General features: G+C 43.4%; 2 protein-coding genes across 3 annotated transcripts; both read right to left on the minus strand.

Moving 5' to 3' along the window:
* Window positions 1-684: 684 nt before the first annotated feature.
* Window positions 685-11,291, minus strand: rrp12 (ribosomal RNA processing 12 homolog). The gene is made up of 34 exons (XM_071913360.2): window positions 11,105-11,291; window positions 10,096-10,325; window positions 9,483-9,566; window positions 9,277-9,353; window positions 9,053-9,158; window positions 8,838-8,954; window positions 8,532-8,670; window positions 8,297-8,424; window positions 8,094-8,192; window positions 7,913-8,004; window positions 7,707-7,818; window positions 7,168-7,268; window positions 6,958-7,072; window positions 6,701-6,843; window positions 6,468-6,589; window positions 6,294-6,358; window positions 6,026-6,188; window positions 5,755-5,909; window positions 5,399-5,466; window positions 5,171-5,264; window positions 4,881-5,039; window positions 4,684-4,764; window positions 4,471-4,576; window positions 4,243-4,350; window positions 3,995-4,152; window positions 3,806-3,897; window positions 3,114-3,269; window positions 2,840-3,012; window positions 2,571-2,681; window positions 2,431-2,480; window positions 2,240-2,318; window positions 1,743-1,798; window positions 1,548-1,630; window positions 685-1,421 (listed from the first exon to the last, which is right to left on the minus strand). The coding sequence occupies exons 1-34, from the start codon at window positions 11,241-11,243 to the stop codon at window positions 1,319-1,321; spliced, it is 3,864 nt and encodes a 1,287-aa protein (XP_071769461.2). The 5' UTR covers window positions 11,244-11,291; the 3' UTR covers window positions 685-1,318.
* Window positions 11,292-11,620: 329 nt separating this feature from the next.
* On the minus strand, window positions 11,621-19,549 carry ubtd1a (ubiquitin domain containing 1a). Of its 2 annotated transcripts, XM_071913372.2 has the most exons (5): window positions 19,278-19,549; window positions 18,723-18,809; window positions 13,596-13,823; window positions 12,861-13,046; window positions 11,621-12,563 (listed from the first exon to the last, which is right to left on the minus strand). In XM_071913372.2, the coding sequence occupies exons 1-5, from the start codon at window positions 19,327-19,329 to the stop codon at window positions 12,349-12,351; spliced, it is 768 nt and encodes a 255-aa protein (XP_071769473.1). In that variant the 5' UTR covers window positions 19,330-19,549; the 3' UTR covers window positions 11,621-12,348. The 2 variants fall into 2 exon arrangements, with proteins under 2 accessions (XP_071769473.1, XP_078144886.1); XM_078288760.1 differs by lacking the exons at window positions 18,723-18,809; window positions 19,278-19,549 and adding an exon at window positions 17,461-17,687.
* Between the last annotated feature and the right edge of the window lie 781 nt (window positions 19,550-20,330).

A 20,330-nucleotide genomic window follows, 5' to 3' on the forward strand; every position in this document is an offset into this window, starting at 1 on the left:
CTGTGTGGTTCAGCTGGCAAACACATTAGGGTCTGGGCAACAGAGACCCAATGGCATGTTTATTGGTTAATTGGATATTATTGGATGCAACATTTGGTGATGTAATGTGTTCCTCTTTAGGCAATCTTCTTTAATCAAACTAATTACACTTGCACTGCTGTCAGCACACTGTAAAATAGTCTGTCCATGACACTTATATAGGTAGTCTGCAAAATGAACCCCGAGTTCTAAAATTTAACTGCTTTTGGGTGTGTTTTAAGTCGTATTTCTGTAACAGATAATTGCTTTGATATAAATCTGTTGGCCACTTGTTTTCCATTTAAGCAACCGGCAAAGTAGTCATACACTGCAGTCCTTCTTATATCTATATATGACCATGATGTTGATGATGCCTGGTCTGGGAATGTCTCAGGACAGACAGGACATCTGCTCCCCTTCTCGGAAACTGACAGAGTTCAAACACAAAAGAACTCGATCAGGAGGTCGGTGTGTAGCTACGTGACTCAGAATGCAGCAATCCATCTGTGGAAATGACTCACACGAGTCTTATGGTATGTTAACTCACCTAGCATGACAACAACTTAAAGCCTCTCTCTGTCTAAAATAACTACCATGAGTGCACTCTTTCACAAGGTCATCTCTAATTCAGGCTGTAAAGAACAGTGGATTACTGATCAAGAAAATTGTGGAAGAGTAAAATCTTTATTTTACACTTTTCATCCCAAGTACCACACTAATGTGCTGGAAAATGTTCTTAAATCAATTCATATGCTCATATGCTCCTATTAACTTACTTTATAATCCACCAGTCTAGAGCGCCATCAAGTGATCAAACAGAGCAATAACAAAGGCACACACCACTCTTCCCATAATACCGGTAGTCTTATTGTCTGTCTATACATCTCACGGGATACATAAATATATTTTTTATGTTGAACAGATGGTAGAGTGCCATCCATTGCATACACAAATTATTCAGCTTGACAGATTGATGTGAAATGCCAAATGATTTTCCATTTGGTCATTCACTATCCATCAAGGCAGAGATGGCACATACAACATGTTTGTTGTCACACACATGCTCACCCAGCTACTGACTCCAATGAAAGCCGTATGATGTCAATCTGTCCATTTCTAGGACTTTGAAAGATGGCTCAGTTTAAAAACAAACCGGGCTGGCCCATGTAGACACAGTCTGTCAGACACACACACACACACACATACACACTTCCAGGGTGTATGTTTACATTTGGGTATGTTCATGAACACGCCATCACACACACAATGAAACAAGAGTCCATAAAATGTCGTCTGCCCTTCAGGCTTTCCTCTTGTTCCTCTGCATTTTCTTTCCAGACAGCGCCCCCTTCTGGGCTCCTCTCACCATGCCCTTGAACTGGCCCTGCAGTTTGGCACGCTTCCTGTAAACCCACATGGGATGAAAGATGTTAGTCCTCTATGTAATCTGAACTGGACCGACTCCTTCTCAAAGAATGTTTAGAGGATCTATGCAGCTGTGATGAAGTGCTGGGACAAGCTGACCGTACCTGCGGTTGAGCTGGGCCTTCCTGAGGGGGATGTAAGCGTAAGGGTCCACCTTCCCTTTCTTCTTTACATCTCCTTTTCCTTTCTGGAAAGGGAATGACAGGACAGATACTCAGAATTACAGTTCCCAACCAACTCCAAACCTTTGTGCAGTGACCTCATGCAGTGTGTGTGTTTCTGTATGTTGTCAGGCTCACCTTGGACTTGTAGTCGGCTCCGGCTCCCAGCGGTCTGTGGATGCCTGAGCCACCGGCTGAGGGAGAAGAAAACATATGGTTATACAGAACAAGGATAAGGAACAAGTCATAAGTATGGCATGTTACTTTCTGGTCAAGTTACAACTCCAAAACCTGTCAAATTGCTAACCTAAAAAGTTAAATTCATGCCAAACCATAGCCTCTACCCATTTTTTGAAGCTATTTTTGACTATGATGGCTATATATGAAGAGTTTCATTCCAAAATGAGATGTACACCATTTAATAAAAAAAAAAAATGACACCACTGCCCTATGCTGACTGCTGCTCTGAAGTTAATCACATTATGGATTAGTATTGAAGGTGGGAGTCATCTTAAGACATTTGCATATAAAATAGTTAATTTTTGTGGACAGAATCATTTATGTTGTTCAAATATTGCCTGATGAATTTCAGGTACATTTCATTGAGGACACAGAATGTTTGGTACTCATGATACCTTTATATTTCAACTGGGGCTCAATGTCCATGTCATCATCAAAGTTTCCGTCGTGGAACTTCCTCTTCTGTGTCTTTTTCTGAGGGAAGTAAAAAAATGGTAGAGGAAGAATAAGAAAACACAGTATTAAAAGTCTCTAAAATAATGCCAAAGGCAATTTAGTCCCATGTGTCACATGGATAAATACTCACACTCTTGACTCCAGCCTCTTCTAGGATATCTTTCATCTCTCCCTCGTCGTCTGTGGAGAGAGTGATGGGTCAGAGTCACAGCCTGTTCAAACTTAAGGGAATGTACAGGACAGTCAGATAAACCACGGGGTTCCTCCTACCTTTGTTTTTGTCATCATCATCATCCTCCTCTCTGATGATCAGCCGCCCGTCTGACGTCACCTTGAAGCCGTGCTGAACCTTGGCGCTCTTCTTCAGCCCTGGGTTGGTGGCTGAGAAACACAACAAACACCATGTTCAATAATCAGACTTCTGTTCAGGACAGTATTAGGTTCTAACTTTACAAATCAACATGCAAGCTGACTGACATTTGAAGGAATCTGCGAGACAATTAGAATTTTGTTTTTGTTTTGAGTGTCAAGACTCTTACCTAGCACTCTCTGGGACACCTTGGGGTCCAGGAAGTTGAGCGGGTCGTCTTCCTCTCCTTCCTTGAGCCAGGCCCGTCCCTTCTGCTGGTTGCCTGCTTTCCTCTGGGGCTTCTTGCCCTTTCCTTCATCCTCTGACAACTCGCTGTCTGACTCTGCCAGGATGTCCTCAATACTAGAAAGGAGAAGAGAGCAGAGAAGAAGGGTTGATGTGTGAAAGCGGGTAGGGCAGTGTTTATGTGTCTGTGTGTGTTTTGGTGAGGAACAGCGGCCTACCTCTCCTTCTTGGCTTTAGGCGCGTCCTCCTCGCTCTCGGAGTCGTCCTGCTGTTCTGCAGCCTGTCTGCGTCTCTTGGTGCGAGCCTCAGCCTTGCGGATGTTTACCAGCACCTTGTGGTGCTCTGCAGGCAGCATGCTCTTCACCAGCTCAAACCTGGGGAACACGGGAGACAATCAGACAAAACAAATACATACACCCACACACACATGCACAAACACACATTACATGGCACTGTAAAATACGTAAGATTTGCAGCTGCGTCACAAATCTCCCAGCAACCATGGCTGGCTCCATCATGGAGGTCCAGTGGCTGTGCGCAAATAATGACTAAATATATAACAACCAGGCTAGAAAAAGAGACAATTTCTTCAAACAATTGTAAAACTCTGCCACTGGGTGAGATAATGTCAGCTGTTGAAGAAAACGACTTTGTCGACAGTGTCGTTTTCTTGACATTGTTTCTAGAAAATTCAAAGTGGAACTGCTATGGAAACTGGAATTATCTCTGGAATTATCTCACCCCATTGGCATAATTTCTCACTTTAAGAAAAATAAGACTTTAAGACTTAATGAGAATAAATGACTAAAGTTTTTTTGAAGCGCCTCAACGTCTCCCTCACAACCACAAGCTAGCTGAAAGGTGGCAAGTTAAAGCTGAAAGTGCCTCAAAAGATTTCATCAACCCTTACCCAAACTTTCTGATGAATTTAGTGAAGATGTTCTTCAGTTTGGTTCTGAAGTGCCTCCTCACGTCATCCTTGATGTTCCCAATGCCCTCCATCTGACCAACAGAGAACAAGGAGAGTGAAATCTGTCTAAATGAAGGCATGATTGTCTCCAATATTGGACTGCAAGTATCTGGAGTCTATGCTGCATACCATGACAGTGACATGTGAGGCCAGGGCCTTGGGGTCCATGATGAAGAGGATGACCTTGATGAAGCCCAGTGCGGCTTTGACTATCTCCCTGGTACGAGACATCAACAGCAGACACACGTTTTGCAGCAGCTGCTCCATGGTGGCCACCTCTATAGAGTCTGGGAACACAAAGACACCGGACTGAATCCACTCGGCAAATCTAAGAGTTCAAGACACAAACGGCAAACGGCTCAATCCAGCGGGCCCACCTTTATACTCAAACACCAGTCGGGTCAACGCCAACACTGTGCAGGTAATCATGGTGACGGACCCTGTCAGTCCTGCATACACCAACGCCAAATACTGCTCCATGGCATCTAGGAGAGAGACAAATACTTGTTTAGCATTTTTAACCGTGACAGTACACTCTTCAAATTTTCAAAATGAGAAAGTTTTCTACACACATTTACTAGAGCGGGAATAGGTAAGTGTGTTACCTTTCGCGTTACCACAGAAGCGGACAAATGCATTTGCCATTTCCACCAGTAGACTGTAGGCATTCTTACGAGCTCCAACAGCCACTTCCTTGGTGCAGATAATCACCTGAAAGAGAGAGCGTCCTCATCAAAAATGATTAGTATCAGTAGTATCTCTGTCTGTGTGTGTGTGTGTGTGTGTGTGTGTGTGTGTGTGTGTGTGTGTGTGTGTACCTCTGGCAGCAGGGCAGTGATGAAGTCCTTGTGTTCTTCACTCAGCTGTTTCACAATGTGGATCAGACATTTCAGTCTAGGCTGAGAAAAAGCAATGCAGAGAGCAAGATATAACCAGACAGCATTGTAAAACATCATATGCATTCCTAACCTAGTGCTCCATTTATTTCTGTCTCTCTCGCTCACAGTGGTCTTACCCTCTTTGCAGGTGAAGAAGCATTTTTCAGAGTCTCCAGTAGGACGTGCTTGAGCGTTTCCAGATTAGCCACGACAAATGATCGACACTCGGCCCTCTCTCCTCCGCACATCTCCTCCAGCACACGGTACGCCTTCTTCTGCATGCCCGGCTCTTTAGTCTGCAAACAGAACGCACAGATGGTCAAACACAGACACAAAGTTAACAACGGAAGACATACTGGAGATATGCTTCTACATGTGTTTGAATTAAAAACTAGGAGTTTGGCATTAGGCATATTTTTGTCCTTACCTCCAAATATGGCTTCATCAGCTCAAAGGTCTTAGTCATGGTGACCTCATCCACACAGGGAGCCATGGCAACCACTAGGTCCATCACTGACAGCCTGAGATACAGAAGGAAACAAAGGGTATGAGTAAATAAGTATATTGTAATGTGTCATATTCGTAAGTGTATGAGAAATTCAAATATTAAAAGAAGCCATGATTCCGATGCAGTACATCCATGTTCATGTCTTACCGTGTGAACTCAGTACTCTCTGTGCTGCTCAGTCTCTCTGTGGCTTTCTGCAGGAATGTGCAGGTCATCTGAGGAAAGAACAGGGATGATGTAAGTCTATTTTCATAAGTGAGGTGCTGGTGCAACAAACACGGCCTTTAGAGGTGCAGGGGTGCCTGTCAAAAATAATCACATCTGTATAAAACAAGACTGGGTGTCCCTAGTGATGGCTGGGCTCCAGGCATGCACACTTCAAAATGTTAAACATCAGGGCAATGGACTGTTGTCTTCCAATCATGTGGGATTTTTTGAGAAGAGCTTAATCATTGTCTCATGGAAGAAGATAGTGTGATAGTGCGTGTGCAAACATAACTGACCTGTGTTTCGGTGACAGTCAAGTAGACCTTGATGGTGTCTAGGACAGCCATCCTATAGGGGGCGGATTCTCCAGCAGCAGGCTGCTGGCTGTACACATTGAAGAGGATGGGCAGGAAGTTCTTGGAAAAGCGGCCCATTTCAGCTTTCTCTTCCTCTACAGACACAGAGCAAACAAAAACACCTTTTTTGAATGGCTTGGTTCAAGAGAGAGTAGCTCCAATAGCTTTGTATGTTCTGTATGTGCATGTGTGAATGTGTGCGGGCGCCTACCTGTGTTGCAGCTCTTGGCGATGATGGTACGTAGAGCCTGGCAGATTGTGAGTCTCAGGTCTGGCCGCTCATTGATAGCCATGCCGAGCGCGCGGGCAATGCCCTTGAAGGAGGCCAGCAGGTCCACAGGCCCTGTACAGAAACCAGGCAGCATGGTCCACATCTGAAAGGAGAGCAAAGCCAGGGTCACAGCACTTCTAAACAACTCATTCACTGAGACGGCTCTTCACACTGGGTACATCACCAAGTTAAGTCAATGTAAATCTACCTGCAGCTGTAAAGTCTGGTAGACTTTGGCCTCCAGTTTCTGTCCCGCTTGCTCCAACTGTTCAGCTACAACACAAATACAGAGAGCAATCAAGTCCCACACATAGAGAGAAACTAAAAACACCCGTCCCAGATTCTCCCCTCCCTCAAGTGGACCATCGCACATTGGGTTTACCTCTCTGCTTGAGCATAGTAGCCAGAGGGAGGAAATAAGAGGAGAAGAAGGCAAGGTGGGTGTTCTTCACGTGATCTCGAATGACCGGGATCAGCCAGCTGCGTGGGAACTCCAGGTCATCCCTGATGAAAACACACACACAGTCAGTCAAATCATAATCGCTGTCAAGAGAATCGCAAAACACTGTCCAAAGTGTGCGTTACGTGTGTATCTGTGAATGTGCGAGCACTTACTCGTAGCCGGTGATGTTGAGCGGCACGGCTCCCAGCACGACTTCGGGCCCCATGCTCTCCACCGCTCCTCCTACAGCCAGGTCCAGCTCGCCACTGAAGGGGAAGCGTGGGGTGCCGCGCAGGTCTGCCAAAGACTGCAGGGACTGGCAGAGACACAACACAGACTCTGATATATCCTTTCTCTAGGTCACTGTTCCATTACAAAGTTTTGTCTTTGGTTTGTCACACAGCGATCTACAAACATTTGCGTGTGTTACCTTGGTCATGATGGGGTGAGCCTGTTTCCCTGCAACCCGGTAGAAGCAGCCCAGTACCTGCAGCACAAATGGCCAGGAGGCGTGGAACCGATAGGACAAGCCCTCCTCTACGATACTGGAACACACACACACACACACATAATTACCATGATGAGAATTCACGTTGCCTATGAAATGAGGGAGGACAGAGGCCGAGACCGACTGACTCACCGGAACATTTTGCAGACATATGAGGGGTTCCCTGCAGAGGCCGTGGCAGTGATTGTGCCAATTTCCTCCATACGAGGGGCCACACACTCAGTCAGCAGAGTCTGAAACACACAAACATACACACATTAATAATTAAAACCTTGCAGGGTGCCCATCATGGCTCTAATGTAAAATTGCATTCCTTCATGGTTTATTAATGATGTTTTCCAGCTCAGAAACATTCAGACAGTCTGGTCTCCATTACAGTTGGGCTTTCTGTGTAGAAGTGGCCATACACTGTATAAAACCCATCTGAAAACCGCCATGTAATGCAATACATGTGTGAAACAAATTGTAAAATACTTTCAGGTAAAGTGACCAATAAAATCCCCTGACTTCCTAAAAGGAAGTATTAAATTCCCTGACTTCCCCTGTCTGGAATACACCTCAAAATTCCCTGATATTCCAGGACTTCCCTGACCAGTGGGAACCATGATAAACCCGGAATGTTACTCAGTATGGATTTCTGGAGTGAAGATCCATCTGGACCATTTCCTTACCTTGAGTGTGCTGGTGGCTGCAGACACCACTTGTGTGTGAGGAGACAGGAGGCAGGACATGGCAGCAGAGAACAGGCGAGGCAGGTGGCCCAAACTCAGAGAACTCTGCAGACTGGACAGAGACAGACAAAGATGATCCACAAACTGCAGGAAAATGCTTACGAGAGAGTATTGTTATGCTGCTGGGAGGAAGCACAGTATCTTACCCTGCCAAGTGGACATGAGCTTTCTCCATCACGGCCAGCCAGGCCAGCAGAGGCTGCAGGTCATTCTCACTGGGCAGGTAGTCATACAGGGCCTGGGGATGTGCAATGGTGTATTATTTTTCCACACCAAATCTCACAATATGACTGACACCTTTGTTTTGTTTTGTTTGCATTCTCTTACCGTGATGATCTGCGCATTGAGTTCAGGTGACAATGTGGCAGCATTGGGCTTCCCACTGAAAAGCTTATGGAAGGCCTGCATGGCGCTCGCCGTCACCAGCTACAGGCAGAAGCACATGGGGAATATTAGAGAGTATATCTGAATATCCATGCGTATGAACAAATGGTGTCTGGCTGCACCTGTGTGTGTTTCTGTGTCCTCACCACATGGCTGAGGGTCATCACTCGGAGCAGAGTCTCACAGCAGGACTTGACGGCTCCCAGAGGAAACATCACCATCAGCTCCTTTAGAAGGCCCAGCACGTGCAGTGTGGTGGTGTCCTCTTTGCTGCCTGAAGAGAAAAACAAACACATGAACTACAACTCGCTGCACAACTCCATGATCACATTAACTATTTACGACTATTTACAAAATCAGTAAGTGACCATGTTCTCTTACCCCCAGCCTGCTCCATTTCTTTGATGCAGAACTTGGCTGTGGTGGCGGCGGCAGGGTGATGGGACGGGGCCTTATCTGTAAACAGGAAGTCGCTCCCTCTGAGAATGGAGCACACGCCCTGCTGAGCTGCTTTACGCACCTGAGAGGGGGAATAAAATAAGAAGTGTAAGATTTCAGCTTCTCTCTAAATGATGAACTGATCATTATGATGCTCTTGAAATGCCAAGACACAATATATACACTTCATGTGAGCCAGCAGTAACTAGTGGGGACTTATGAGGAGTGGATGAGGCAGGTGAGACAGACCTTGGGCTTGCTGTGTACTGTGAAGCTGAGCAGGCCGTGGTAAACCTGCAGGGTGGAGGGGTACGTCCACACAGATGCATCCTGCTTCCTCAACAGAGTGGCCAGGCATGACAGGATCTGGGGCACACACACAATACACAAAATCAATCTTTGTCGCACGGGTCTTTAACAGTGAAGTATAAAAAGAAACAACGTGGACAGACAAGTCTACTCACCCATCGGAGAGCAGAGGCGGTGTCAGATGTGGCCTGTTTAGACATGACGTCCATCAGAGCCTTCGCTGTGTCTGAGAACTTGGAGAGGAGCACTGGAGCAGGAACACTGGGGGACACAATGCAACAGACACACCAATCAGATATAACATGTTATCGTCCATTTCTAATTAGTCTTGACGAGAATGGGGGTTTTGATTGAGAGAGCAGAAGCATGAAAGACTAACCGCTTCATCACGAGGTTAAGGAGGTATGCCACAGCGGCCTGCGACTCTGCTGAATCCACAGCCTCGAGGGTGGTCATCTAGAAAGAGCAGGGAGACGCTGCATTTACTGACACAACCACAAACTCCCAGGGAAATTGGTTCACTATCAGGATTTAATACACCACAACTTACGTCTCATTGAACATAAGAGAAGCGGCAGTACTTACCAGAGCAGCAAAGTACTCCGTCTCGGTCTCTTTCCCTCCCTGAGCGCGGATCACCTCAGTAACGGCTGCCAACACTGCACAGATCTGTGAGGCACATCCGGGAACAGTGTTAAAGGCCCAATATTTAACTGTAATACCTCTGTAATACCCCCTTGTCGAAACACTGTCACCCCACTACTGGCTTTGTTTACATAGTGATTTGTTGGATTAAAGACACTTTTCCAGTCTTAATTTTACTGGCCTTATGTGACAGCTGATCATAAGTTTTACAGGTATTTTGAGGTTGTAGAAGGTTTGCTTACATTTGGAATATTTGTAAACAACAGTGAAAAATGTACTTGCAATTTGAGTTTTGATCAGGGTTACGTTACATTCGACAATGTTTCTTTTCCATCTACATATTTTATTCTTCAAGAACATACACAATATAAATATAACCAAATTTAGATGCCAATTATGTCATTATTCCAGATTGTATATTTAACAATCACATATTCTGCACTTTATCTTATAAAAAAAGCACAGATCTGGAGGCACAACACGTATGAGTAGATGCTGAAGTCCTCAAACTAGGACGTCAACATCTACCATGATAATCTTCTGTAGCACCCACCTCTTTGTGAGCGGCTGAGTTGGACTCCCAGTAGCGCTGCACCTTCCTGAAGGTGAGGTTGGAGCAGTCCGACAGGCCGCTGAGGAAAGTGCCTGAGGTCTTCTCTGAAAACGCCTGATCTGGCTCCTCTTCCATACGGGCTTCTCCACGGACACCCGAGCCCAACTCCAGAGGACCTGCCTGCAGCTCATTGTGTAGTTTAAGAGCATCGACTGTTAGATCACTCTTTTCTGTGGAGAGAAAGAAAAGAGACATACTCTTATATCAAGCTGATCTCCCCCAAGGCTAAACAAGGGTGAGCTTAGGGCATAATAGGGTTTCCACACTCACTTTGACACCAAATTCAAGCACTTTAAAGCTCTTGTTTTTCTCAAACTTAGCATGTTGTGGGTTAAGACATGACATTGGTCAAAACAAGGCATTTTGTCAAGTTTTCAAGAATTCATGGTGTTATCATTAAGTTTAAAACTGCTGCTATATCAAAGCAAATCTCCATCACAGTTTTCCTCAGGACGTGTTGATCCTGGTAAGGAGAGAGGTCCAGAGCCGAGACATATTGATGAATTTGGGTGCTGTATTTTAATTTACAGAATCAAGTACTGTCGTTCATTTTCAAAAACGTATATGGTCTTATTTTATTATATTCTCAAATCCATTAATTTTTGGGGACTTTAAAGCTCAGTGTGAAGCCTGTCATGAACATGGACTCCACAACAACGCCTCCCACAGTCACAAACACAATCATATCCAACATTAGAAATCTATCTTTAGCTAACTCGTAAATTATTGCAACTGGCCTGGAAAAACCAGACAGTTATTAGATTTTTCGTTGTCAACTTTCTATATTAAATCTTTGTTTATGCAGTTTCGCACGTATCGTAATGGATCTAGCTAACGTTACTCCGGGCTGTGTTACAAGCTAACCGGCTAACGCTAGCTGGTGTTAGCAGCACCAGACTGGCCCAAGCAGAGACCCACGTGTGATCAGGAAAGAGACCGAGCAGCTTACCAGTGGGTCGGCTGAAAAAGCGGCTTTTGGCGGCCTGTCGGAAGCGACTCGTCTGCGGGTTTGAGTCGCTGCTGTGTCCCTTCTTCCACCGCTTCACTTTGGATGCTGCCCCGGATTTAAGTTTCCCCGATTTGACCATTTTTAATGTTGAAAATTATCACGTTTCCACGACTCCGTAGCCCCTCCAGATGACTCTGTCGCTTATCGGATGACGTCACGGGCGGACTCACGTGTCTGGCCTTGCTGTTATTTTACCAGCAGAGGGCGCTGTCCAGTAGACAACAAGAGTCACATGTCTGAGAGCTTCAGACCTCTGTCTTTATGTTTGTATTCTCTTAGTCCTGCAAAAATTGAGGATAAGTGCTAACTTTAATCAAAAATCACTACAATAATTCTATATTATTCCCATAGGGACTTATAGCGTGTCTGTGGTACTTAATAATCAGGATCATGGAAAATGATTTGATTTAAATGTACAATATTTATTCACAATTTAGTAAAGTACAGTGAGCATCATATTGCACATAAAAAACTACAGCATTTCATCAAATCCTGTTTGGAGTGATGAAATAAAAAGAAATAATCAAATCATCTACTTTTAACCTTTTAAAAAGGTCCCTTCATTACATTCCGTGTCTTCAGTATGCATTTACAGTTGTGATTTGAAAATGTTGTGTGCATTAATTTAACAAAATGTACATATTTACATGATACATATGGAACAACACGCATGGAAACAAAACTTTTTTTTTTTCATTACAGTATTCTGTCGTCTCAAATAAAATGACAGAAATCATAAAAAGAGAATGGCTTTTCCTTATCTGGATCCTCAGGCTGATCATATTCAGTTTTATCAATGAGCACAAGCACAAGCACACATGACACGGAGAAGAACACGTAAACATGTAAACAAAAGGGCTGTGAGTCGATGACTTACTAAGGAAGACTGATGTCCGTCCAGACAGACAGACAGAAAGACAGACAGACATGGGGATGTGCATTTTAGGATTCTACTTTTAATCTAAAGTGTTTCAGTGCTTTGCAATACATTTTTGACTTCATTTGGAAAAAAAAGGAAAAATACAAAAAGGAGCAATACAAAAGCAAACAAACGTTTTATAAAAATTTTCACAAAAATTCACTGCAGTACCTGCTGAAAAACAAACTCAAGCTCTACCCCCATTCCTGCCCCTCTCTCTGGTTGTCCTTTCTCTTTTCTTCACTTCATCCCTCTCTCTCTCTCCTCAGTTAACTATGGCTGGAGGGTTTTGGTTGACAATGACCTGGATGACAAAGTCCTTCTGCATCTTGGTGTCTTGGAGGCGGGTCTTGTCGGTGAGGAGCTTCCCAGAGAAGAACCACCTCTGATGGGCCACGTCGATGTCTTCCTGTCCTTCCAGCTGCTTCTTCAGCTCGCAGATGGAGTCCGCCATGCTGGCTGTCAGGCGCAAGTCTTTGCCTGAGAAAGACATGAGGCGTAAATAAATTTGATTCTGATTTCTGAACATGCTGTGAGACGCTGAAAACCATGAATAATGAATCAGTCCCCAGCCTAGATTAAATTAGAGAAGATGAAAATTTCATGATCTGCGTGGGGAAATTGGGCAACATGTAGTTCTATAGATGAACAACAGACACAGGCAAAAATCTGAGAAATTTCAAATCTTTTACAGCATATTATTATACATTATATGGTAATTGTCTGGTGTTTTGGGGACTGGAAACAGCCATTACTTTGGTGCTGGGTGTTTCTTACCTGTTGACAACCGCACCCGCAGCTGGAACTCCTGTTTGGGCGGAGGGGGTGGAGCTTGTTTCTCTGTGTGTTCAGAGACTTCACTCTCATTGGTCGTTTCACTGATGAGGTTGAGGGGCGGGGCTAAAGCGTAGGCTGGGAGCTGGTAGCGGTTGCCCAGTTCATCATAACTCTCTGTTAGAGAGCCTGTGGAGGGAAGGGAGAACAATTTGAACGGTCTGTTTCCATTTCAGTCAAATGGTGACTACCACTAACTGAATATCACCCTCATACACAAACCCTGTCTCTAATCCCAACCAGTGTCCATAACTCAATCTTGTCAGTGGAAAGGATGAGGCCATCATCACATTTCTTTTCCTACATCAAGAACATCAGTGTCCTCGAACCAGTAAGAAGGTTATGAGTAAAAATCACTTCTGCACGTGCGCAGATACACATTAACAAGGAATTTTTTTCCATCCAACTCTGCCGGTCTGGTCACGCAGCGCTGCGACTATTATGTAACTATTACAGCAGTAATCTCTGACCAACTGATACATGGGATTCTGCAAACTGCCCTCTGACATTTTGAGAATTATAATTGTGAGTTGTGTATTGGCACGGAAAGTCCCGGGACATTTACAGCTTACAATACATAGTTGGATCAAGCACATTTCCATACCTGCATGGAAAATAATGCTGAGAGGACTATGTTGGTGCATGTGTGTGTGTGTGCGTGTGTGTGTGTTTACGTACCATGAGGCAGTGTGATGCAGGCTCCGTCCACTATAGCCTGTGCTAGCTCCAGGTCATTGCACTCTGCAGCCAGGGCCGCTGCTCTGAGTGCATCCCAGATCTCCTTCCTCCCATCAAAGGCTGGTGCCGTATCCCAAAACTCATCCCTCTTACTCCGCAGCTGGCCCTCTGTCATCGGATACTCACTCTTCCATTTTGGACGCTCCTTCTTCAGGGGCTCATTCCGTGCTGAGAAAAAGAAGGAGGACGGGGTTAAATTTGTGACTGAGCAGAGGGCAGTAAACCAATACAATCACGGCTAAAACATTTTGCTGTCCTTTGCACCACATTCAAGCAAACCACTTTTAGTTTTGAAAAGCACCAAGCGCAAAATTTGTAGTTACCACTTGCAGTTCATTTAACATATCCCTGTCCCTCGGCTAGCACATGTAATACACAACTCAGCCTCATCTCATTTCCTGGTCCGTGTTCAAATGAGAACATTTCAAACCACACGTGATTTGACAACTCTCCACAGAGCAAGAGATGAGAAATTACGGTTCAAGGGAAATCTTCTTATAGAATAAAGCAGCAAGATGTCGCTGGCTCCTGCAAACATGCTCATAAGAAGTAAAATGAACCGTTCATTCAAAGCATTAAGAGGACATACACAACATAAATAATTACATAATGGCACAAAGTAACAGCTAATGGGGATTTAGGGCAGTAACAACAAGCAAAAACTAATCTATCTGTACTGGTTCGTCTTATTCTGGAGCAATGAGAAAACCTACTAGAATCTACTATAGTTGCCAGGTTGGATCAAGGCCAAACTCCACTGCTGTAAGAATGTCTGAGCTCTTTACTATTACCTGCGGCGTGAGTGAAAGTCAGGAAACGTGTTTGTGTAATTCATGGGTCAAATGTGGATTCAGTTACCTGTAGCTACGGGCAGAGCTGTGTCAAGCAGCATTTATCAGACAATAAATCACAGAAAACAATTTGAAATAGGCCAGCATAACCCTGTATGACCCTGTATGTGTTTTATCATTGAAAATAAAGACCATCTTAACCGGAACATACATTTCACAAACATTCAGTCTAGTTAGAGTTTATTCCACTGTTGCACTCACTGTAAGACATCCTAGATGAGCTAAATTACTGAAATGTAATGTAAATGTTTATGTAAACACCGATGAGGTCAGAGAAGGACAGAAAGGCTCGTCTTAAGACCCGGAGGGAAGCCCCTACTTAAGGAGTTTCAGTATTAGTAAAAACAACCTATGCATAAACAGCATGTGTGTATGCCCCCTTGCATCTGTGATATTCCATATTATGTAATTTACTCATACAGGCTAAATAAAGCCACTCACTCCTATGCGTAACTGCTTTTGTCAGATCTCTGAGAGCACAAAAACAGACCACTTTTACTACTTATTGGTGTTTCCGTCCTGCCTTGTGTGAGTGCTGGCAGACATAATGGAGTGCAGTGTACCAGAGTACCGGGAAAGTCACTTTGATTCACCGAGGGAGGAAAATCAAAGTGATTATTTATAGTGCTGTGGATTACTGCAGTAACCAGTAACACATACATGCACGTACGCGCACACTCACACACGCAAGCACACACCAGTGGATTATAGGCAGTAATCAGGTTCCACATAACAGGATTTATCTCCCTCTATCCCATAAGGCATTGGTTGGGGAGATGAGCACTCTTTGGCCAGTGGAAGATAGCAAAAACATTCAAGGACTCATACAAGTCTTACACAGCAAGCAGGCGGAAATCCAACTGCCAATCTATGATGAATCACCGTATATCATCGTATGATCACATAGCCTAAATTTATCCAAAACCTGGCCTAGCCTTTGCCAACTACACACAGTAGTATCCGATGCATAATAAGTCTGTTGACTAAAAAAAGTGCCAGTCCTATCATTATAGTATGCATAGATTCAAAATATTTTCTATGACACTTAACAATCCACACTGTGGGCCACTGTGTTGATAAAGAGTGACATAGTGAACCTGAGAGATAACAATGACCTGAGTTTTACGTCACTAATTTGGTTAAGTGTATTGTTTGTATGAGTGCCTGCATTCATGCACACATAAATAACCTCAATTCAAACATTTTAACTTTACAACTTAGATTTTCTGTTTACATAATGAACTCATCCTCCTTTCCCAAAACCATAATTGCAAAATCTCAGTAGTCTTCTTTACTGACTATGCAGACTATAAACTGCAATGAAAAATCTTTATTTTTCTCTGATCCCTTTTCTGTCCCTTTAGTACATTAATGCATACTCCATTCTTTTTATTTCTCTTCTCCTCTTGCACACATGGGGCTTTAGCCTCCATGTCCATTCTGTGCCAGTGTAAAGCCCTTGTTGTTGTGAATAGGCAACTTGAGACAGTTGCATGCATGTGTTAGCCTGCAAAGGAATTCATTAACATCAGTCAAACACGTACATCCACTTGGCTCTCACGAATCCTAACTGCACCTGTAACGAGCTAACTAGCCAGACAGGGGCAGGAAGCTACACTCTGATAATTGCTGGTTGCACAGATCTGATGTAATGACAGATGAATTCCAGAGCAATCTGGGCAACAGCTACAGAAAAACAATTATCAAGCCTGAGTATCCAGAAAAACATTAAACTTCAGAGCAGAGAGCAACATGGGGTGAAGACTCACTCCTACTACAGCCTTAAGTTACAGGTTAATGGAACGTTTTTTGTTTTTTTAAGTCATTGCAGTTTGAAAGCATGGAGACAGCTCCCAGCAGAACATTAGGAACTAAAAATAACGTGTTTGACTAAAGTTTAAACTGGTTGTCCTTCATATGAATGACTTCCACTTTGTATGTCAGGACTCCCATGGCCTCCCAGTCCACTGTACACAAACCCTGAAAGTGAAGGGACAGGTCCAGAGAGACCAGCCTTGACACAGAGTCCTCAGCAATAAGCCTAGCAGCCTGGAAACCAAGCTTGGTCATTTCAGATGCAGTCAGTGGATCAAGGCATTTTCATCAGGCTAAAACAATGAATGGTGAATAGTAACACTGACAAAATCTATCATAAAAGTAATTCATGAATTCCCTTTCATGAAATCACTATCTATTGCAAACCAATGGGGGGAACGTGGCAGTGCAAACCCACATTAATTCATTCATGATTATTATTATAACAGTGGTTTACGTGCTACTTATATAAAGCACAAATATACTAATTTACACAAATACCCTTCAGACTGTGGAAAAAAAAACATGCATTGAAGAACAACCTGTAGAGTTCCTCTTTCCCTTCTCAGTGGAAGCAATACGAGCCTAATAGTAATAATAACACCTCCTAATACTAGTAATAATAACACCTCCAATTTGCTTTCATGGAGCAACATGTGCTCAGAAACATCAACAGTTGGGCTAGTAAGCAATTGGTCTACATGTCTGTTTTGCAAACCTGAAATCCTCACAGTCCATCAGAGTGATGCGAGTGTACTTGTCCAAGAAAATATACATTTTACCAAGACGGAGCGCAGCATCTAATATGGTGGAATTGTGGGATAGGAGCGGTACGTTACATAGTTATGACCTCTTTCTGTTTTGCTTTTCTTGTGTTTTTAGCCTGTGTTAGTGTTGTTTAGCTAGGGTGACTGATCTATAATTGAACTCGAATTGCGAACTGTTAGTTAATATAAATAATTAATAATATAATTAATATAAATTGTTACACAACTTGACGAGAAAACATAGAAAACACAAGACAACAACAATAGCATTGATAATCCCGACCTCAACATAAAACATTCTGAGACGGATTATGGCACAACAGAGTATGAAAACAGAAATTTCTTCTGCCCCCAAACTAAATCCATACTTACTTCTCAGCATGACCTTAATGGGCGTATCAGCAGCATAGTAGCTGTATTCCCTGGAGTTTGTTACTCCCATAGCTTTTCTTTTTCTGAGGTTTGTTGTGAGTCAGAGTAGATCCAAAGTCAGCATCAGACAGAAGGACCCAGAGAGACCGACCCCGAGGAACCAGACAGTCCCTTCTGTGTCAAAACAGGCTGCTGCAACACAAGCCTCACTGCTGGATTGATGAGACCAAAACTTCAACCAACTGATCTAGATTCCCAGGGTGTGCAAACTTAGAGTTCAGTTAACCGCAGTGACACTTCCCCACTCTGTCCACTTTTCTCCCTTCTAATAACAAACACTTCGCCACCCAAAAAAACAACAGGATCAATTCATGGAAAGAGGTACAGTGACAGGAGAGCGTAATTTGACCGTCCTAGCCAGAGGCTACCTTCTGTACACAAGAAGCCTAATCCTATCAGCTCTATTTAGAGACAGGAGATACAAATACCCAAAGGCAAGATGGTGGACCTACTAATACACAGTAAACCCTTGTCAGACTATTACAATCTGTTGGAAGTGGAAGTGGAACCTATTTCCATGAACTGGTTCCCCAAAAAGTCCACTATTTTGCTTGTTTTTCTGTTGGCAAATTGAGGAGAGGAAGAATTATTAATGAATGCATGTCTGTTTGTTAGTCACAGCATTATCACAGATTATCTGAGAAGTTGTGTCTGAGAAGTTGTGTCTGTGTTGCAGCTTAACTATGTTTATGTGCATGTAGGCATATTTTACAGAAACTCCACATAAGGCAATGCTCCAAATAGGTCAAACTTTGATATGAAAACTCTCTGTGCAGGCCCCTGCTGCTATCAATGCATTATGCATGACAATCTAGCCAAGTGCCCAGCCACTTTCTAACCGGGAGTGGATTGTAACAGTGTTTATATAAACTGTCCTATCAGGACAGATCCTCGCCTCCCTCTGAGACAGAGATTAGAGACATGGCTAAGCTGCGAGGCCTGAAACATTTAACACCTGAGACAATAAGCTTTCAGAATGACACACACGCAACAGTGAATGCATAAAGATTGTCTGGGCTATTCCCCGGATCCTGGCTTAAGGTCAAGGGTCGTTATGCATAAAGCTTGTGGTTCTCTTGGCCTAGGAGAACTTGCAGGTACATAAACCAGTCTCAGAGCAGCACTGTCCTAATGCATACACAGCAATGTGTGTTTCCTTTAATAGCTGAGAAGCCAATCCTATATATGTCCCAGCTTCTTACCTCCACGTTTTTTGCTCCTTGCCGAGCTTCGGGGGCTGCCTTGTCTGTCCATCCGATTCCTCCCCACACAGCCTCCCATCACTGTCCCTACAGTCCATACCAAAAACAAAAAGTCAGGAACTATGTGCCATATGTTCAAACCCACATGCTTATAAATGTACATGCAATTACATCCACAAATGTGAAACTGATGATGATGATGATGCAAAATGAACAGCCTTGTGTGAAATACATGATGTGAGAATTGTGACAGCTCAGCAATCCTCGCTGCTGTAAGGTCAGACAAACTGCGATGTTTATGTCACGTGTACAGCCAGCTGACACGGACATGCGCCTGATCTTCATGTCCCATCACTGCTATGACTTTCCATAAGGCTTCATCCAAACACTGTGACATTAGGCTTATATGCCGTCCTATAATGTATGTTATCCTACTAATTTATTACAAAATATGTACTACTTTCTTGGACTAATGCAAAAATGCAAATGCACTCGTCCTGCCGATTTACAGCCTAATTGATGTCTGGGGAAAAAAATATGATTCATGTTGCCTACCGGAAATCCAGTCTGCTAAATGATGCATTCGTCTGCAGTTTGCTTGCCACATCCGAACTTGCTTCAAAGTAAAGTTATCAGTGGATCCTGACGCGACGACCAGCAGAGGATGAGAGTCAGCAGCTTCACTGACACAGCCGGTGAAACTGGAGCCAAGCTGGTTCTGTAGTTCTGGTCCTTCAGAGCCTCGGGCAGATCTGAACAAAAAGCAAACAGAAATGCTTGTCCGAAAAAAACTGCAATTATTGTGAGAGTGAAGCTCACCAGCACAATCCGTTTGCACAGACCCAGAATCAAATCCCTTTGATCGGTACGCATGCGCAATCTAAACCTACTTCTCATCCTGCGTCAAGCCAACCAGAGAAAACCAGACCAGAAGTTGAGCGATTTTGCATTCAAAATAAAAGCAGAATAATTGCCACTTGGAAAAAAGAATAATTAACTATTGGGTGTACAGAGTAACAAACATCGTATCAAAATATCCAAAGTAACCTAATCGTTAGAATAAATACAGAGAGGAACTATAGCTGTAAAATAGACACTAGAAATATATGTTATGCTAAAAACAAAAGTTCCTCAATAGGGGTTTTATTTTGAAACTTATGACCGAAAGTCTTTTTATTCTGGTCGTCTTGACGTCACTCTGAAAGCCAGGGCTGCCTGCCAAAGGGAGCAAGGGGCAAGGAAATGGACCGCAAGTGTTTCTGGCATTTGCAATAAAATTCATTTCTGGACTTTTATTCATATAATTTATAGCTTGATTTTAAATTAAGCTACTGTTCGTTAACTTTGTCAGTCGTTATTCATTAGATTAGGTTACAAACTATTATTTACAATAAATGCCATTCAGCCACAAACCACTGCACAATAAGAATTTTTGAATGTAGCCTATAAAATTACAACATTACTGGATATAATACTATTCTATTCTGTCCAAGTACTTTTGTCACCATGAGATGTGGGACAATGATCAACAATGACTGAAGTTCTTTGACTCTTTATTCAGTATCAATTAAAATCCCTCATATTGGACATGACAATATGCAGTTTAAA

This window comes from Centroberyx gerrardi, chromosome 15, assembly GCF_048128805.1.
Source record: "Centroberyx gerrardi isolate f3 chromosome 15, fCenGer3.hap1.cur.20231027, whole genome shotgun sequence".
In the NCBI taxonomy this organism is placed as follows: Eukaryota; Metazoa; Chordata; class Actinopteri; order Beryciformes; family Berycidae; genus Centroberyx; species Centroberyx gerrardi.